Source organism: Tinamus guttatus, unplaced genomic scaffold (genome assembly GCF_059628265.1).
Source record: "Tinamus guttatus ecotype Peru unplaced genomic scaffold, ASM5962826v1 Tinamus_guttatus_pri_ptg000472l, whole genome shotgun sequence".
NCBI classification, from domain to species: domain Eukaryota; kingdom Metazoa; phylum Chordata; class Aves; order Tinamiformes; family Tinamidae; genus Tinamus; species Tinamus guttatus.
Genome location: NW_028289006.1, coordinates 4981829 through 4995973, shown reverse-complemented (window position 1 = coordinate 4995973; position 14145 = coordinate 4981829). Strand labels below are relative to the sequence as shown.

The window sequence follows — 14145 nt, the reverse complement described above, 5'->3', positions numbered from 1 at the left end:
TCTTTCAAATTGCATCCTCAGATACTCTGAGTGGCCAGTGCCAGGCCGGCCGTTCCCTTTATACCGTTTACGCCGTCCACAACGGGGCTTTCAGGAGTGCTTCTGTTTCAATAAGTATTTTCTCTTGTGCCACTTCCAACGACTTCTTCCCCCAACACAGTTAGGCTTTCCATGCCATGAAGTGGCAGGTAGTAAAGTGCTTTATACAACAACATATTTACACTGGGATAGGTTCATTCTTTTAACCCTTCATGGTCAAAAGCTCAGGACCACTGCACCCTCGAGAGCCGGCCCCTGTCTAAGAGCACGCGGTGGATGGGACCTGCCTGTCAGCAGGCTGGTGCACAGGCAGCGACCCCCTTCCCTCCTGCCCGTGGCTGCAGCCTCGGGGCAGCCCCAGCATGCGTGCAGCCGTGCCCAACTGCGGCCCTCTCTTCCCCACCGCACACGGGAGCAAATTCGGGGGGCAGTCCCCTGCTCTGGAAGTTGCTCAGGATTTATCCCGGTGACAGTGGGGCTTCCTTTGCCTCTCTGGGGTGACAATTGAGTCCCGGGTGGCTTCGTAGGAACTATTCCAGAATGGCACTGGAGTGGGACAAGAACCCACCCTTGCTTTGATTTCCTTCAGCATAGCTGTGGCCACCCTTGCAAAGAAGCTAAGGAGAGTAAATGAACATTGGCTGGGAAGGGTTAATTCAGACAGTGCCTACAAAGCAGAACACCTCGCTACACATTTGGACACTATTTTCTCACATTCCAGTTTTCATCCTAGAGGTCTCCTCTCCGCGAAGGTTGCATTCTGTGCATAAAGAAAGGCCTTAGGTGGTTGTGCACTCCTAGTTGCAGTCTCGTTTCAAAATCTCCAGGACCTTTCTTCCCAGGGCTGACTTCCACTGCTGGACAAAGCTCTTCATGTTGACCACGAGCCTGCCGGTCCGCACATCCTCGTGTCCGGCTACCAGGTACTCCAAGCCTGCAAATGATCAAGGTGGTCAGGGGCTGCACAGCTCAGCACTGTTACAAACATCACTCCTCACATTTGTCTGCCAGGAAAGCTGTCTACCTGGAGACAGAAACGGGACATACCCACTTTCTCAGAGGGAAAGCAAATATTACATCGGCTGCTGTCTCGGGAGGACTTTATTTGACTTTTAATCTGACTTTATGGAAGTGCAAAAATAAAAGGAAACAAACGACTGGGATGCCGCAAGCCAGGGCTTGAGCTCTGTGTTTTATCCTGTGCTGCTCCCAGGAACTCTGTGTTTGTGTCCGTTTGTGCTTGGCAGAGCTGAAGCTGTAAAGGGGAGTTTGTTCCCTGGAAGGTGGCTGAGACACTGAAAACTTCAGTGATCCCTGTCCTCCTGGAAGCTGCCCTGCGCCTGTGCCTGCGTGTGTGTGTGTGCAGTAAATATCCCCTCATGGGGCTCTTACGCACATTCATCATCTGAGCAGCAGCCTGCAGAGATTTGATAAACGTTTGGAGTCTTTACTTCTTGCCAACATCTCTAAAAGCCTGTTCGGTATCACTCCAGCATTGTGAAACAGAATAAAAATATGCTTTTTTTTAATTTTGATCTTTGATCTCCCCTGTGTTCTGAGGAGATGTGATTTCCATTAAAGCTCTACGTCAGGAAATTGTTTTATGTCAGCTTGGCTTTTTATCCTGCTGTTGGTCGTTTATTCATCTGGAGGTCATAAGCTCTCACCCTGAGAGGGGGTTAAATCTGCTAATGTGGTATTGCAACTATCCAGAAATGAATGTGGTAGCTAAAAAATATCATGAGATTTTAGAAAAAAATACTTGGGATTCTTTTTTTTTTTTTTTTCCTCTTTGATATCTGTGACTCTGCATGATGTGAACAGCTGGTATTTTTGAAGATTTCCCATTAGGACCAAGAGATTTTAGAAACTTCATTATTTCTTTTTAACATGAAAACTGAGATTAATGTGTGACTGTGAACTGAGGAGACTCCAGCAGCTGCACTTCCAGAAAGCACCAAGCTTTGCAGTGTAAATCACAGGAGGTGGCAACACTGCAGATACCTTCCCTGACCAACCTGTCCAAGGTTGAAAGAGTGGAAAAGCACTTGCACAGGAGAACTGTTGAGTTAAAGACTGTTCCACTAAACTGTGGATATCTGAGCAAAGAGCCCACTTTTGGCTTTTTTGGTAGACACTTTTTAGCACCTTAAAATACCAGGCAACAGCCAGATGTTTTTTTCTGACAGCAATCTGGCCAGTGGCAGGGAGGAGGGGAGTAACAGCCAGCGTGCCAAACGCTGCAGAGAGTCTGTCCCTTCACTCTTGCACTGATGTCCAAATGGCAACGGTTTAACTGCTTGTGCCACCGTGGGCCCTCTCACCTGTGCTGGGGAAAGCCAGGGAAACTCCACGGAACTCAGTGGAGCCTCAGAGCTCTGTGCCAGGTGAGGGGCCACCCCATGTATCTGGCATCTGGCAGCTTCCACAGCATTTCTTTAGGTTTCTGGTTGGGCAGCTGTGCCTGGACTTGCATTGCATACGGAAAAAATAAACACCTGTATCTATCTATTTAATTATGGATTTACGGTGTTTTACCACTATCCAAAAATCCTACAGTTTTTAAATGGAAAAGTCCTGCCCAGTGCTGCTTATTCATCTGACCCTTGCACCCGACAAGACTTCCTGCTACAGCTGTGCTCTTGCCTTCAAAGCCAAATACATTCACTCAGGTAGAGATGAAAGCCTGCAAATATTTCATCAATGAATAACCTTTCTGCATGATTCAACCTTGCAGACAGCCCTTTCCTCCCAAAAGAAGTTCCTAATGCTGTGCATCTAAAAGGAAATCTCCATACTTAAGCCTGCATTTTGATAGGATGATTCCCAAGTGATGTGTTTACACTGCAGGAGGAAAATCCTTTATCTGAATTAGCTGGTAACTTACTTTATCTGGGAGCCATAAAGAAAGGTGTGTCAGCTGGATCTTAGTTTTGCTTTGTTGAAGAAAACCCTGAGTCTGCATTTCCCAATCCCTTCAGAAGGCTGCACACACTGTTTAACTAGCACTGATCACACTTCATTTCAGTGAAATAAGAGTAAAAAAAAAGGAAGCTGAAGCTCTCCTCTCACTGCAGAGGGCAGAATACAGTTTCCTCTGTATCTTATGAATGCAAACATTACTTTCAAAGGGACATCTTCCCTTGAGATTAGATGATAACTTCAGAACAGTAGCATGACTCAGATGAGATCTGAGTGTTCATATGGATTCAGATTAGCATATGTTTTGAAAAGACATGTCATATACTCGAGGCATGAAATCTCCCTGTGGGGATACAATGAGCCTGGTAAAGCTGGAACTCAGCTTTATTGCAATTCATGAAGAAAGATCTCATTTTGAAAATCTGTGGAATGAAAAGGTGTTTTTCTATGGAAATCCATATTTGACAGAGATTGCTTTTGGAATCCAAAAGAAGTAAAAGTCAGTAATTTAATCAACATTAGGCTACAATTAAGTTCACTGATATAAGGGAATTTGGGGGTGAGAATGAAATATGTGTAAATATGGTGAGTGTGCACTTCTTACGATGTCAAAATGAAATACTTACCGGGATTAAGGATTGGACAAGTGCAGCCTCTGTTAGTCCAGGATTCAGGATAGAGAGTCCTCTTGCCCCGGAGAATCTTTAGCTTTGTAGATTTCAAGACCTTCTTGATCTTCACGTTGACTTCTGCATGGGAGCCTTTATCATGAGCTGATAAGATTTTTGTCTTTATCACTGTTAATTTAAAACAAAGAAAATATAAAGTATTTGTAAGAGTCTCTCTTTGTCTAATGTGGTTATAGCAGAATTAGCCTGATGACCTTTGCTGAAGTTGAGGCTTGGCTTGGCACAGCAATAGGTAATAGGTTCTCCCCAGTTACTGCCAGGAACACCCTGGCTTAGTCTGCCCATGACAGTCTTGCCCAGCAGGCAGCAGGAGCTGTGTATGACCTGATTTCCAAAACTTTTGATGGCCCTGTTTTCCGCTGGAGCTCAGCAAATACTTCTGCTTCCTTAGCGCTTCTGGAAAGCAGGCAGAAAGCCCTGGCTCTAGGGATGGACCCTGAGGCTTTGCAGAGCGTGGTCCTCCTGCAGGAAGCAGCAAGGCAGGGAGAATGGCTGCCCTCGGTGAGCCTCCTGCTGCTGGTCCTGCAGTTTGGCAGAACCACCAAACCCAAGGCAGTGGCAGAGACTGACACATCAGCGTGGACTGAGGCAAACTGTGGGCATTTCTGAGCCCACAGATAGCAACAGACACACTCCAGCGTTTGGATTTCCCACACATAATGGGCCAGAAACTCAGTGAGAGCTGGCAATCCCCTTCCTGTGCCCCTGCATGGCATGGGCCTCGTGCATGGGCAACTTCCAGAGTGCACTGACACCCGCAGAGGCAGGCATTCTGCATGGCAGTACTTTATCTAGGGTGCATGCTGTGAAGCATAGGAACCCTTTCCTCCTACAGTGTGGCCTCCCGAAGCTCATGATGAGCCCCATAATTCATCTGTGTCTCCTGTTTAGCAGATACCTTTGCATGTTGTGTGATGAAAGGGTGGGAAGCCAGAGTGCACTTTAGACAGATAAGATTTATGAACTTGGCATTTTTGAAACTTTTTTTTTCTTCTTATCTTCCACAAGATTAAACACAGTCACTATCACGATCAGGAAGGAGGGCAAAGCAGAATGAGATTTTTTCCTAATATCACTAAGCCAGGGCTATATTTCAATGAGTCGCGGCCCCTTGAACTTCCCTTTGCGGGCTGCTCTGCTCTGCAGAGGTTATGGATTATCTCCCAGTGCATTTTCAAGTTCAGTGTGAGATGGAACAGGTGCAAAAAACCTCTGGAAGATTGTGAAGGAAGGGAGTGTTAGAAAAACATTCCTTGCTCTGCAGTGGTCTGAAGGAGCCAGTTTGCTAGCACAGACCTGAGGGGTTTTTGCCCATGAAGCTCCTAGTAGCTGCCAGAGCAGTTCTCAGTGGAGTGTCTTGTGCAGTGATCGCAGTCCCTCCTCCGGTTCAGTTTAATTCAGATTTAGTGGTTTCTAGACAATGCTTCGGGCACCTGGTCTACAGATACAGTTTCAGCAATACGTTTTTAATAATAATTCTTTCAAGTCTGCCTCAGACCTAGACAGGCTCTCAGAGACCTTTCCATCTCTATTTTCCTGCAATTTCCTGAGATTTTAGCACACGGGTACATGGCTGACAAGAGGGGCAATGCTTTCATCAAGCTTGACCAGGCACAATATCTATTTGATACTGAAATACATTTGAAGACATTAAAAAAAGTCCTAGGATCCTTCTGAAGATTAAGCAGCCCAAGGGTTTACATGGCTGAAGCACTCCAGTGCCCGCTACTGAGTGTACGCAGTGGTGGGACAGGATGTGCCCTCGCCACCGTGGGCTCTGGACACTGTGCCCAGGAGCAGCAGCTGGTACCAGGGAAAGCTCTTATACAGCCAAGCTCCCTGGGGAGCTCCGGGAAGGCAGGAAATACCAGGCAAAGGTTCACGTCTGCAAACAAACCTATACTTATAATTTCCCCTTGAAAATGATCCTTGAAATAGTGAAACTGAAGACAGACTGCATATCTGTCCAGTGAAATACCCAGTGAACTTTTATGGGATAGCTATCTCCGCTCCCATGCTGCAGTAAAAGGCTTAACCTATGATATTTCCCTTCTGCAGCCCTTACTGATTCGAGAGCTCAGTGCAACAAGCAGCACCTCGGACGCTCCTCTGCTCTTATGCAGACTTGTAAATATCTTTCCTTTATACGCCACCCACCACATCGAGCAACTCACCATAGGTGTACTTCATTCCACAGAAAGCCTTGGGATTCCCTAAAACTTGTTCTTTACATTCGCATTTACCTGTGGAAAGAGAATGAAGCAAACATCCATGTGTTGCATGTAACAGATGGGCGTCTTCGCTGAAACTTGGGAATACACCAGGTAAAAAGATACGTAATCTTTGCCTTCAACTTTAGTGAGGTAGATCAGTCTGGAAACAGAGAATGTGAGGGGTCCTCTTAGCCCATCTGATGCCTGTAGGAAATTTGCCAGTATTTCTCTTGTGGTTGGCTCCCTGATAAGCTGCAGACGGTATGTTTTAAAAAGTAGGAAATGGTCAAAATCCCCCTGTGAAGGCCTTGGGAGAGGCAGCCACTGCTGGACAATTCCGGTGGTCTGATTCTTCTCTAACTTGCTCAGCCATAATCGATCATAATTAAGGTGAAGACAAATTATACACTCTGCAGTTGGGCTGCTCCCATCTTGCTACTGAGCAGCGAAACCTCCCCAGCTTTCTAGCTAATTCCTAACCACTGGCAAATGCACCAGCTTAATGTCTCCTTTGCTGTCAGAGACCAAGGGTTTCCCAGTCAAAGACATGACATCCTGTACTATGACCTTCCAGGACTCAGTACTTCAGAGGAGTTTAGTTGTGTTACAGGCAGGTTACCTTGGCAGAAGGTATTCACCCAGTCCAAACAAGCACGATGCAAAAAGCCCTGTTTTCAGACCCAGGTTCAATATACAGTCTTAGTTCAAGGGCAATTATTTTTCGTTTACTGATTAAAAAGAAAGAAGACAAAGGCCTTATTATTTTGCATTAGGATGCAAATAATAAGCATGACTTTCCCTGCCGTATTTTCTATACCGTAAAGTCCCAGACAAAATTTTGAAAAGAAATGTACAGGTTAAGGCAGATTAATGACTTCCATGAGCTTAGAGCAAAGAAAACCATTATATGCTTGCTTATGTTTAAAATTAAGCTGCCTGGACAAATGACGGGACTTTTCCTTCAATTAACTCAAGTATTGTATCTTCAAGATTTTTTCATGCAGTTTTCTGAAAATGCAGGCAACTACACTTGCTTGTATGTAATGGCTTTGAGGGAGGGTGGACATTTTCATCTGGCTGCACTCACCAGCACAGGAGCTGCACACTATGGCCAGGCTGCTTACCAACAACCCGGAGTGTCCAAACTACGAGAAAAGGAGGAAAATAACTTCTCTCCCTGAAACTGAACCTGAAATATGAGGCTATCTGTAACTGTATCTTAAGCTATAATTCATGACAAAATTGTTGTTGAATTGTTGATTCATAAATCTCCTACATCTCTGTCCATTAAACGGAGCATCATGCTCTAAACAATGTTTTTATGTTGTCCAACAAAATGTGTTAGCTCTGGTAAATGTAAAGGCACATTTAAAACATTATGGACAAAATAAAACAAAAAGAGCCTTTAAAAACATACGCAATAGAATTATTAAATGATCTGACTGAAGCTTATAAAAGCTTCCGAGCTTGGGCTGAAAATTCAGGTGGGTAATTCTTGGCTTGCTGGCACCTAAACACTCAGACCAGGTTTTGAGCTTGGAACATCTGCCTGGATTTTGCATGTCTTAATATCTGTTGACTGAACGAGCCTTAAGGGTGTGCAGATTGGTGAAGGGGTGCAGGTGACTGAACAGAACGTAACATGAGAACATACGCTCCCTCCTGCAATTAGTTGTGGAGGCGTTAATTACCAGCCAGCGCAAGAGACGGTTTCCACGTCAGCTCCTAGCAAGAGGTCTGGGGCAAAGCGATCTTACCAGAGTGTCGCAGTGCTGAAAACCCTTGCTCGTCCTCCCAGCCCCAGGCTGGCTCGCTGTCGTTGAGCACCGGCTGGAAAGGAGGCACTTCGTGATGCCAGTCTACGTCGGCGCTGTGGGAAGGGAAGGACGCGGTAAGCCTTCCTCCTGAGGTGAGCAGAGTCCTCCACCATCTACCACTAAATACGTTTTCCAGCCAGAACTTTCTCTCCGCATCTTGATTTTATTAAACACACCCAGACAGGAGGAACAATTTTAAGAAGTGAAGAGTTTGCTCTTTGTTGGAGTGGGTTATGAATCCATTTTTGGATTAAAATGCCCTCTAGGAACTACTACACTATAAATATCATCAGTACAGGAAAAAAAAAAAAAAGAGAAAGATATAAGATCCAGGCAGTCGGCTATTTTTAAAATGTGCCACCATCACTTCAGTGAGCTGTAGCTTGGCTCTACATCCATGGCAAGCAGTGCTGGCTGCATGGCAGCAGTAAAGCTGCTAACAGAGCCTTCATCTCCACTCACTCGGGTCTCTGCAGGGCTCACGTTTCACCCCTGGAGCGGCTGAGGGATGAAACCACAAAGAACACAAGAGATGCTGGCCCCACAGGCGCCCACACAGGCACAGAGGACAACTAACCCAAACGTGCTGCTGACTCGAGCCGTTCTGCTTGTAACTGAAGCAGTGCACAGCCTTGGTTCCCTCTTCACCCTGAAATATTTGACGCCACCCTACGTGGCAGCATTTCCCCCGTGCCTACTCTTCACACGCCGCGTTGCGGCCCGACTCACCCGCTGAGGCAGTCGCCGGTGAGCGGGTCGCAGCGGCGGGCGCAGTCGCAGGGCCGGCAGCCGTAGGGCCCGAAGCCCCAGTAGCCCAGGAGGCAGCGGTCGCAGCGGGGCCCCGCCACGCCGGGCTTGCAGGGGCAGTCGCCGTTGCTGGGGTCGCAGAAGGTGCGAGGTCCCAGCGGCAGCGTGGCCGAGCCCACCGGGTGGCAGGCGCAGGCTGCAGGGAGGGAAGGCAGAGGCGCGTCAGGGCCCGGCCTTGAGGCTCAAATGGGACCCGGGCACTTCCTTGCGGGAAGGAACCCGGGCACCTTTGCAGTTCCTCCCTTTGCCTGCAAAGGTGTCATTTCATTTCAAAACATTAAACAAAGTCTGGCTGCACTCAGAGATTAGCTTTGGCATGTGCTCTGAAATGTGGGTTTGCTGGGTGCGCATCGGCGTGAGGAGCTGCAGGGATCTGCGCAATCCCCTCGCTGATCTGATCCCTCTGTGCGATCCCTCCGCTGATCTGATCCCAGACCAACGGCGGGGGCTCTCTTCACCTCTCTCACAAGGTTGGGATGAACGGTGGGAGGGGGATGCTCTATCCGCCTCCCTCACAACCACTTACAGCTGAACGATGACCTGGAAGTGCATCGGGACACAGTCAACCAGGGTATGGCTAGCCTCCCAAATCAAGAAGGACACCTGGGTCAGATGGCTCGAAATTTCCCTTGAAATTTCCCTTCTCTCTCCCCCCCTTTTTTTTGTATGAACACATTGGGCCTGTTGCTCCATCGATAACATAATATTTTAAGGGAAAAAAAAATCTAAGACATATTTTTTAAAAAATTCTGACCTCTAATTGTCAAAAGTGTAAACCAAAACCCTGAAATCCTGGCTATTTGGACATGGAAATTGATGACGATTGATGAAAAAATAATCAAGATCTCCCTGGAATACTTTTGCCTAAGTTTCCATTTACTTAAAAAGCGAATTTCCTGTGGGAAAAAGAAACACTATTTGGAAGGAAAAAATTCACCAAATACTAAACCAAATATTTATTTTGCAGCTGTGAAGGCAATAGAAAGAAACGGCACTTCGTGTAACACAACCGTGCTTTGTCCTAAAACACTTAGTGTGGCATACATGTATTTAAACCTGCTCTGATGACATTTTTGTGGTTTGAGGGATTCGACATACCTGTAGTTTTAAAATATTAGAGGATGAAATAATATTGGCAGACAATTTACAGAGGAGACTGGGATTCCAGAATCTTTGTCAAAGTAATCCTCACATTTTCCCCACCCTTTCCATTCCCCCCACCAAATATAATTATATAAAATTAAAAGATTAGAAAGCCTCTCCACAAAGAGTGTAACTAGCTGCAGGCAGTGAACTCCAGCACTTCTAATAGCACAGTTTTCAACAGGGCTCAGCGAGACTTGCATACCTTTCTCCTGAAGCCTGTGAAGTGTTTTACACCTGACACACGGATCTGAATGCTCTATTTTCCTGCGAGGCGCACTGGATATTTATGGCATTCCTCAGCCCCTTCAGGGGAAATTTCAAGCACTTAGCACTGTACTGTTCTCATGCAGCCGGCAAGCTAAACCCACCAGTCAGAGACACAGGCTCAATTCGCTTCGGCTGAATTTCACTCCCAAATCTGTTGGAATCCAGTGCAGCTCTTTACATCTCGGTTAAAGCTTTCTCATTTCTTTTTTTAAAATTTATTTTATTTTATTTTTTGCCTAACAGGAAATTGGGAAATTCAGTGGCAACACTGTGGTGAAGAAAGAAAATTAATCTTACAAAGGGCATTGTGAAAAGCACAATATCAAACTCATAAGGGACTGAAGGCCATGAAAAGTGATAATGCAACTGGTTGTATTTTTTAAATTAAAGCTGTAAAGAGGTGTGTTTCTAAAGGCTTGTCCTGTCCCTATGTGCTCCTCCCTATTCGTCACGTCTGTGTAAATTTGTTCTGTGGACAAAGTTCTTCCCTGAAGAAATCTCAAAGCACTCCAGAAACTGCAGCACATGTAAAATAGCAGCCCACAGCGATAAAACAATTTTGAATGGAAATTCAGAATTTTGTCTTATTTGTTTGGAGTGGAGTTCATTTAAGAGAGATTTTCAAATTAGCTGAAGTTTCTCCAAGAGGTAAGGCTGGTTCTGCAGCTGGGTTCCCTTCTGGAGAAGGAAGTGATGCTTGGGGTGTCAATGGATTAAAGCTGTCAAATTAAAGTTTTTTGGTCTTGCATCTTGGGATGGAGCCCACTTTGTAACACTGACTAGTATTAATCTAGATACTAGCAGTGGTAGATTTATAATATGAAAAATATTTGTGATGTGCTGTGGTGGGAACAGCATGCTGAGAAATGGCAGTGGAATAAAATGCTCCCCATCACTACATGGTATGTGCAGAAATGATACTCTCATGCTCAAAAGTGAAAGTTACACAAACTGTAAAAGAATTGCATGAAAATAAGACCAAGCACCTCCACACTCAGACAGAATTCTAAAGATTCTCACAGATGATGTGAAATCTGGTGCCTACACTTACTGTTATCTCATGGTCTGCCACATTGGAGTTGATTTTAAGTTTTCCTCCTTTCAACCTATCTGCAACTCACTGTAGTATTTGTTGCAGGAGACGCAATCCCAAGGAGGACGGGAAAAGCAGCAGAGCAGTAGCTAAAGCATCTACAAACTATTTTTTTGTAGCATGTCATGGAGGATGTCCGTGAGGTGAGGGGATGACTCCATCTCATGGGCATCTTGGTAATACCTGAGTTATGGGGTTTCCAGTATGCCAATATGCATCATTGTATTCTGTAGCAGTATTTTGTATGTGACTTCCTTGCACACAGGAAGGAAAAGCTGTCTGTGCTTCAGAGGTACTGTCTGGAAGTGAAATCCAGGGAATGGTACGCCAAAGGGGCTGAATTTCCCTCCCTGGATTGGCAAGCTGTCAGTTAACCTTTGGAAATGACAAACATTTACCCTAAAAACCCTACAGTCCAAAAGCAAAAAAAATCTCATCAGTTATGAAACCTGATTTATTGTCTGCAATTGTACTATAGCTGAGGCTTAAAAATTCATAAGGGATGTAAAGAAAAGGACCAATAGGCATGGCGAGGGGAAAGACTCAGTAGTACAGACTGCTGTTTCACATGGTAAATGTCTCATTTTATCTGGTACACACCTACTCCTGAGCAAATATTATACACTCTCTGCCCAAAAAAATATTTTAAGTATCCTTAAAGATTATGGCTTAACAACTCTTTTATTTACTTTGACCTTGGTATTTAAAAATTTTCATTGCTACTCTGCAGTTAAGCAATAATGGTGATTTGAGCCAGAAGTAAGTAGGCAATTCTGTGGCTTTCCCTGACAAAATAACAGGGCATCACACATGTTCCTTATTATTGCAAACTATGACATAGACCTTGGAAATGTTCCAGGTGTAGACTTGCTGCCTTATATAATTTAATCTAACAGTCATTGAGCATTTGCTGTTCAGCTGGAACTGTGTCAAATAGCACTAACCTGCTACAAGGACCAGAGTCCTGGGAAAACTGTATCATAGTCCTTGTAAAACTTCACTTCCTTAACGGCTTGTGTGGATAGGAGACATTGACCACTCAATGGCAATTGAATGGCAACAGTCAATTTGTCTTCAAAACTTAGAAATGCCCATCCCTGACATGCACTGCCATGTACATTCAACAAGATTTAAAAGAATTCAAATCCTAGTGAAGGCAGCACAGCCACAGTTAAAGCACTTGTGTCTTCAGCATACTTGTTTAAAGGACTTGTGTCTTCAGCATATGTGGGTAGGTAAAGGGACTTTGAAAAGTAATTAAAGAAGCTCTTATTTTTTTTTTAATGTACATATTACAGCAGCAAACAAATTATTTACTTGAGTAATGGAGACCTGTGGTCAATCCTGTTGGATTCCGTGTGGAGCATCAGGTTTGCAAAATACACAGATGCTACTGCTCATCTTTTGCATGAGTGAAAGGTCAAGAAGAGGAAGGTTTCCCTGGCATGTTGGCTGTGCCTCAGGAAGCCTCAGGAGGAGAACTGGCAGAGCGAGAGCCGGATGAAAGAGGTAATTCCCTCTGTGGCCCGGAGACGAAAGTGAAACTGCACATGTGATCCAAGTCCAGAGTGCAGCTCTCTGGCATGGAAAGGAGCTGCCGGATCCTCCTTGTTCAAACTAAGTTTTCTCTTTTGGAAGATGATAATGTGCTCGGTGTTCCCTCCAGTGACATAAATGGGGCATATGTGGCTTTTTTTTTCCCTGCCACTCCTGCCTGAAGACCCCGCTCCAGATTGGGTCAGTCAGAAAAAATCCAGTGAGTCAGTGGGTGGCCATATGGTGCATAGCAGTGAGTATGACAGGCCCCTATATTTAGCTCAGAGTGGTTTGGGGATCTGGAGTCCCCTCCAGTGAGTCACTATGGCTCACACAGGTCCCTGGAGAGCTTTGCTCTTGGATCGCTGCTTTTCCTTGGGAAATATTTAATTTCACATGTGGCCAAATCATCCCCTCCGGCCTAGCTTCCTTGCTGTCATGCATTCTGGCATATCACTTAGCTTGTGTTCCTGTTTCTCCCTCCGTATCCACCTGCTGCTGCGAACACATGCTGGTGGGCGATGCTTTTTATTGACTGCACCCCCTTTGGCCAAGGCACCCCCGTCCCAGGGTCTCAGTCATCACCAAACAAGGACATACACAGATAGTATTACTCTCCATAAATAGCCAGAGAACATTAATGAACCATCTCTTTTCCCCCACCACAAAGCTAGAGGGATCCTCGGGAGACACTAGTCAGCCCCTGTTGCCGACTTTCATTCTGCAAACCTCATGATGGCCTTTTGCAAACAGCACCAGTGAGGGAATTCGGTCAATATATTGCTGAGAGCTCCCTGTCCTTTGCTGGAGCAAAAGGATAGCTCCAAGCTGGAGCAGGAAGACCTCACCTTTCAGACACCTGACACCCTTCTATTCAACCAGTATTTATTTAACTATTTTATTTAGCACCCAGTATAAAGGACACTGACTTACGTTTGCAGGCGTCTGGGGCAGAGAAAGGCCTTCTGAGGTCCCGGTAGAAGCCCGGCTTGCAGCGCTGGCAGTGCTGCCCCTCCGTGTTGTGCTGACAGTTGTCGCAGACGCCACCGCTGCGGTTGCCCGACGCCAGCCACGCATCCATGTCAAAATGACAAGTGTCTGCATGCCCATTACACTTGCAAGCTGCAATGAAGCCAAAGGGAACATAAAGACGTCCTGAGGCAGTGAAAGGTCTTGATTTATATAAAAAAGAAATGAAAACCCAAGCTGCACTATGGAATGGCGGACCTGACAGGAACATCCTATTTATTCAAATGTTTGAGGTATCTCAACATTTGCATCCACATTTCCCACTCCCTAGGAATGACATTTAAGAAAGGGTAGCTTCTCTTTTGTTGCTTTATTTTCACTTTTGAAAAATAAAAATATTTTTACACTGTACTTCATACTCTAGTAGCTCTTTTTTGATGTGGCAAAACAAAAGTGTTGTCAGAGATTATGCAAGGGATCACCTGAATCATCTGCCCCTCTGCCCCTGGGGGAAGAAGAGGCTGTGTTGGAGGCCCTGGAGACACTGAGTCTTAAAAGTCGCTGTTAGGGCCGGGTGAGTGTCGCAGCCCTCAGGCTGAGCCGGTCAGGTCTTGGAGGAAAATGTGTCCGTACCTGAGCAGCTGCTG

At 45.5% G+C, this 14145-nt stretch overlaps 1 protein-coding gene across 1 annotated transcript in view; it reads right to left on the bottom strand.

Moving 5' to 3' along the window:
- Positions 1–681: 681 nt before the first annotated feature.
- The window catches only part of NTN4 (netrin 4), a 42046-nt gene continuing 28582 nt past the window's right edge, over positions 682–14145 (bottom strand). The window contains exons 6-11 of the mRNA XM_088532948.1: positions 13463–13651; positions 8410–8623; positions 7621–7733; positions 5825–5893; positions 3588–3758; positions 682–973 (exon numbers count right to left, since the gene is read on the bottom strand). Of these exons, the coding sequence (XP_088389074.1) occupies positions 837–973; positions 3588–3758; positions 5825–5893; positions 7621–7733; positions 8410–8623; positions 13463–13651 (893 nt within the window). The 3' untranslated portion in view covers positions 682–836. The remainder of the gene's footprint in view (positions 974–3587; positions 3759–5824; positions 5894–7620; positions 7734–8409; positions 8624–13462; positions 13652–14145) is intronic.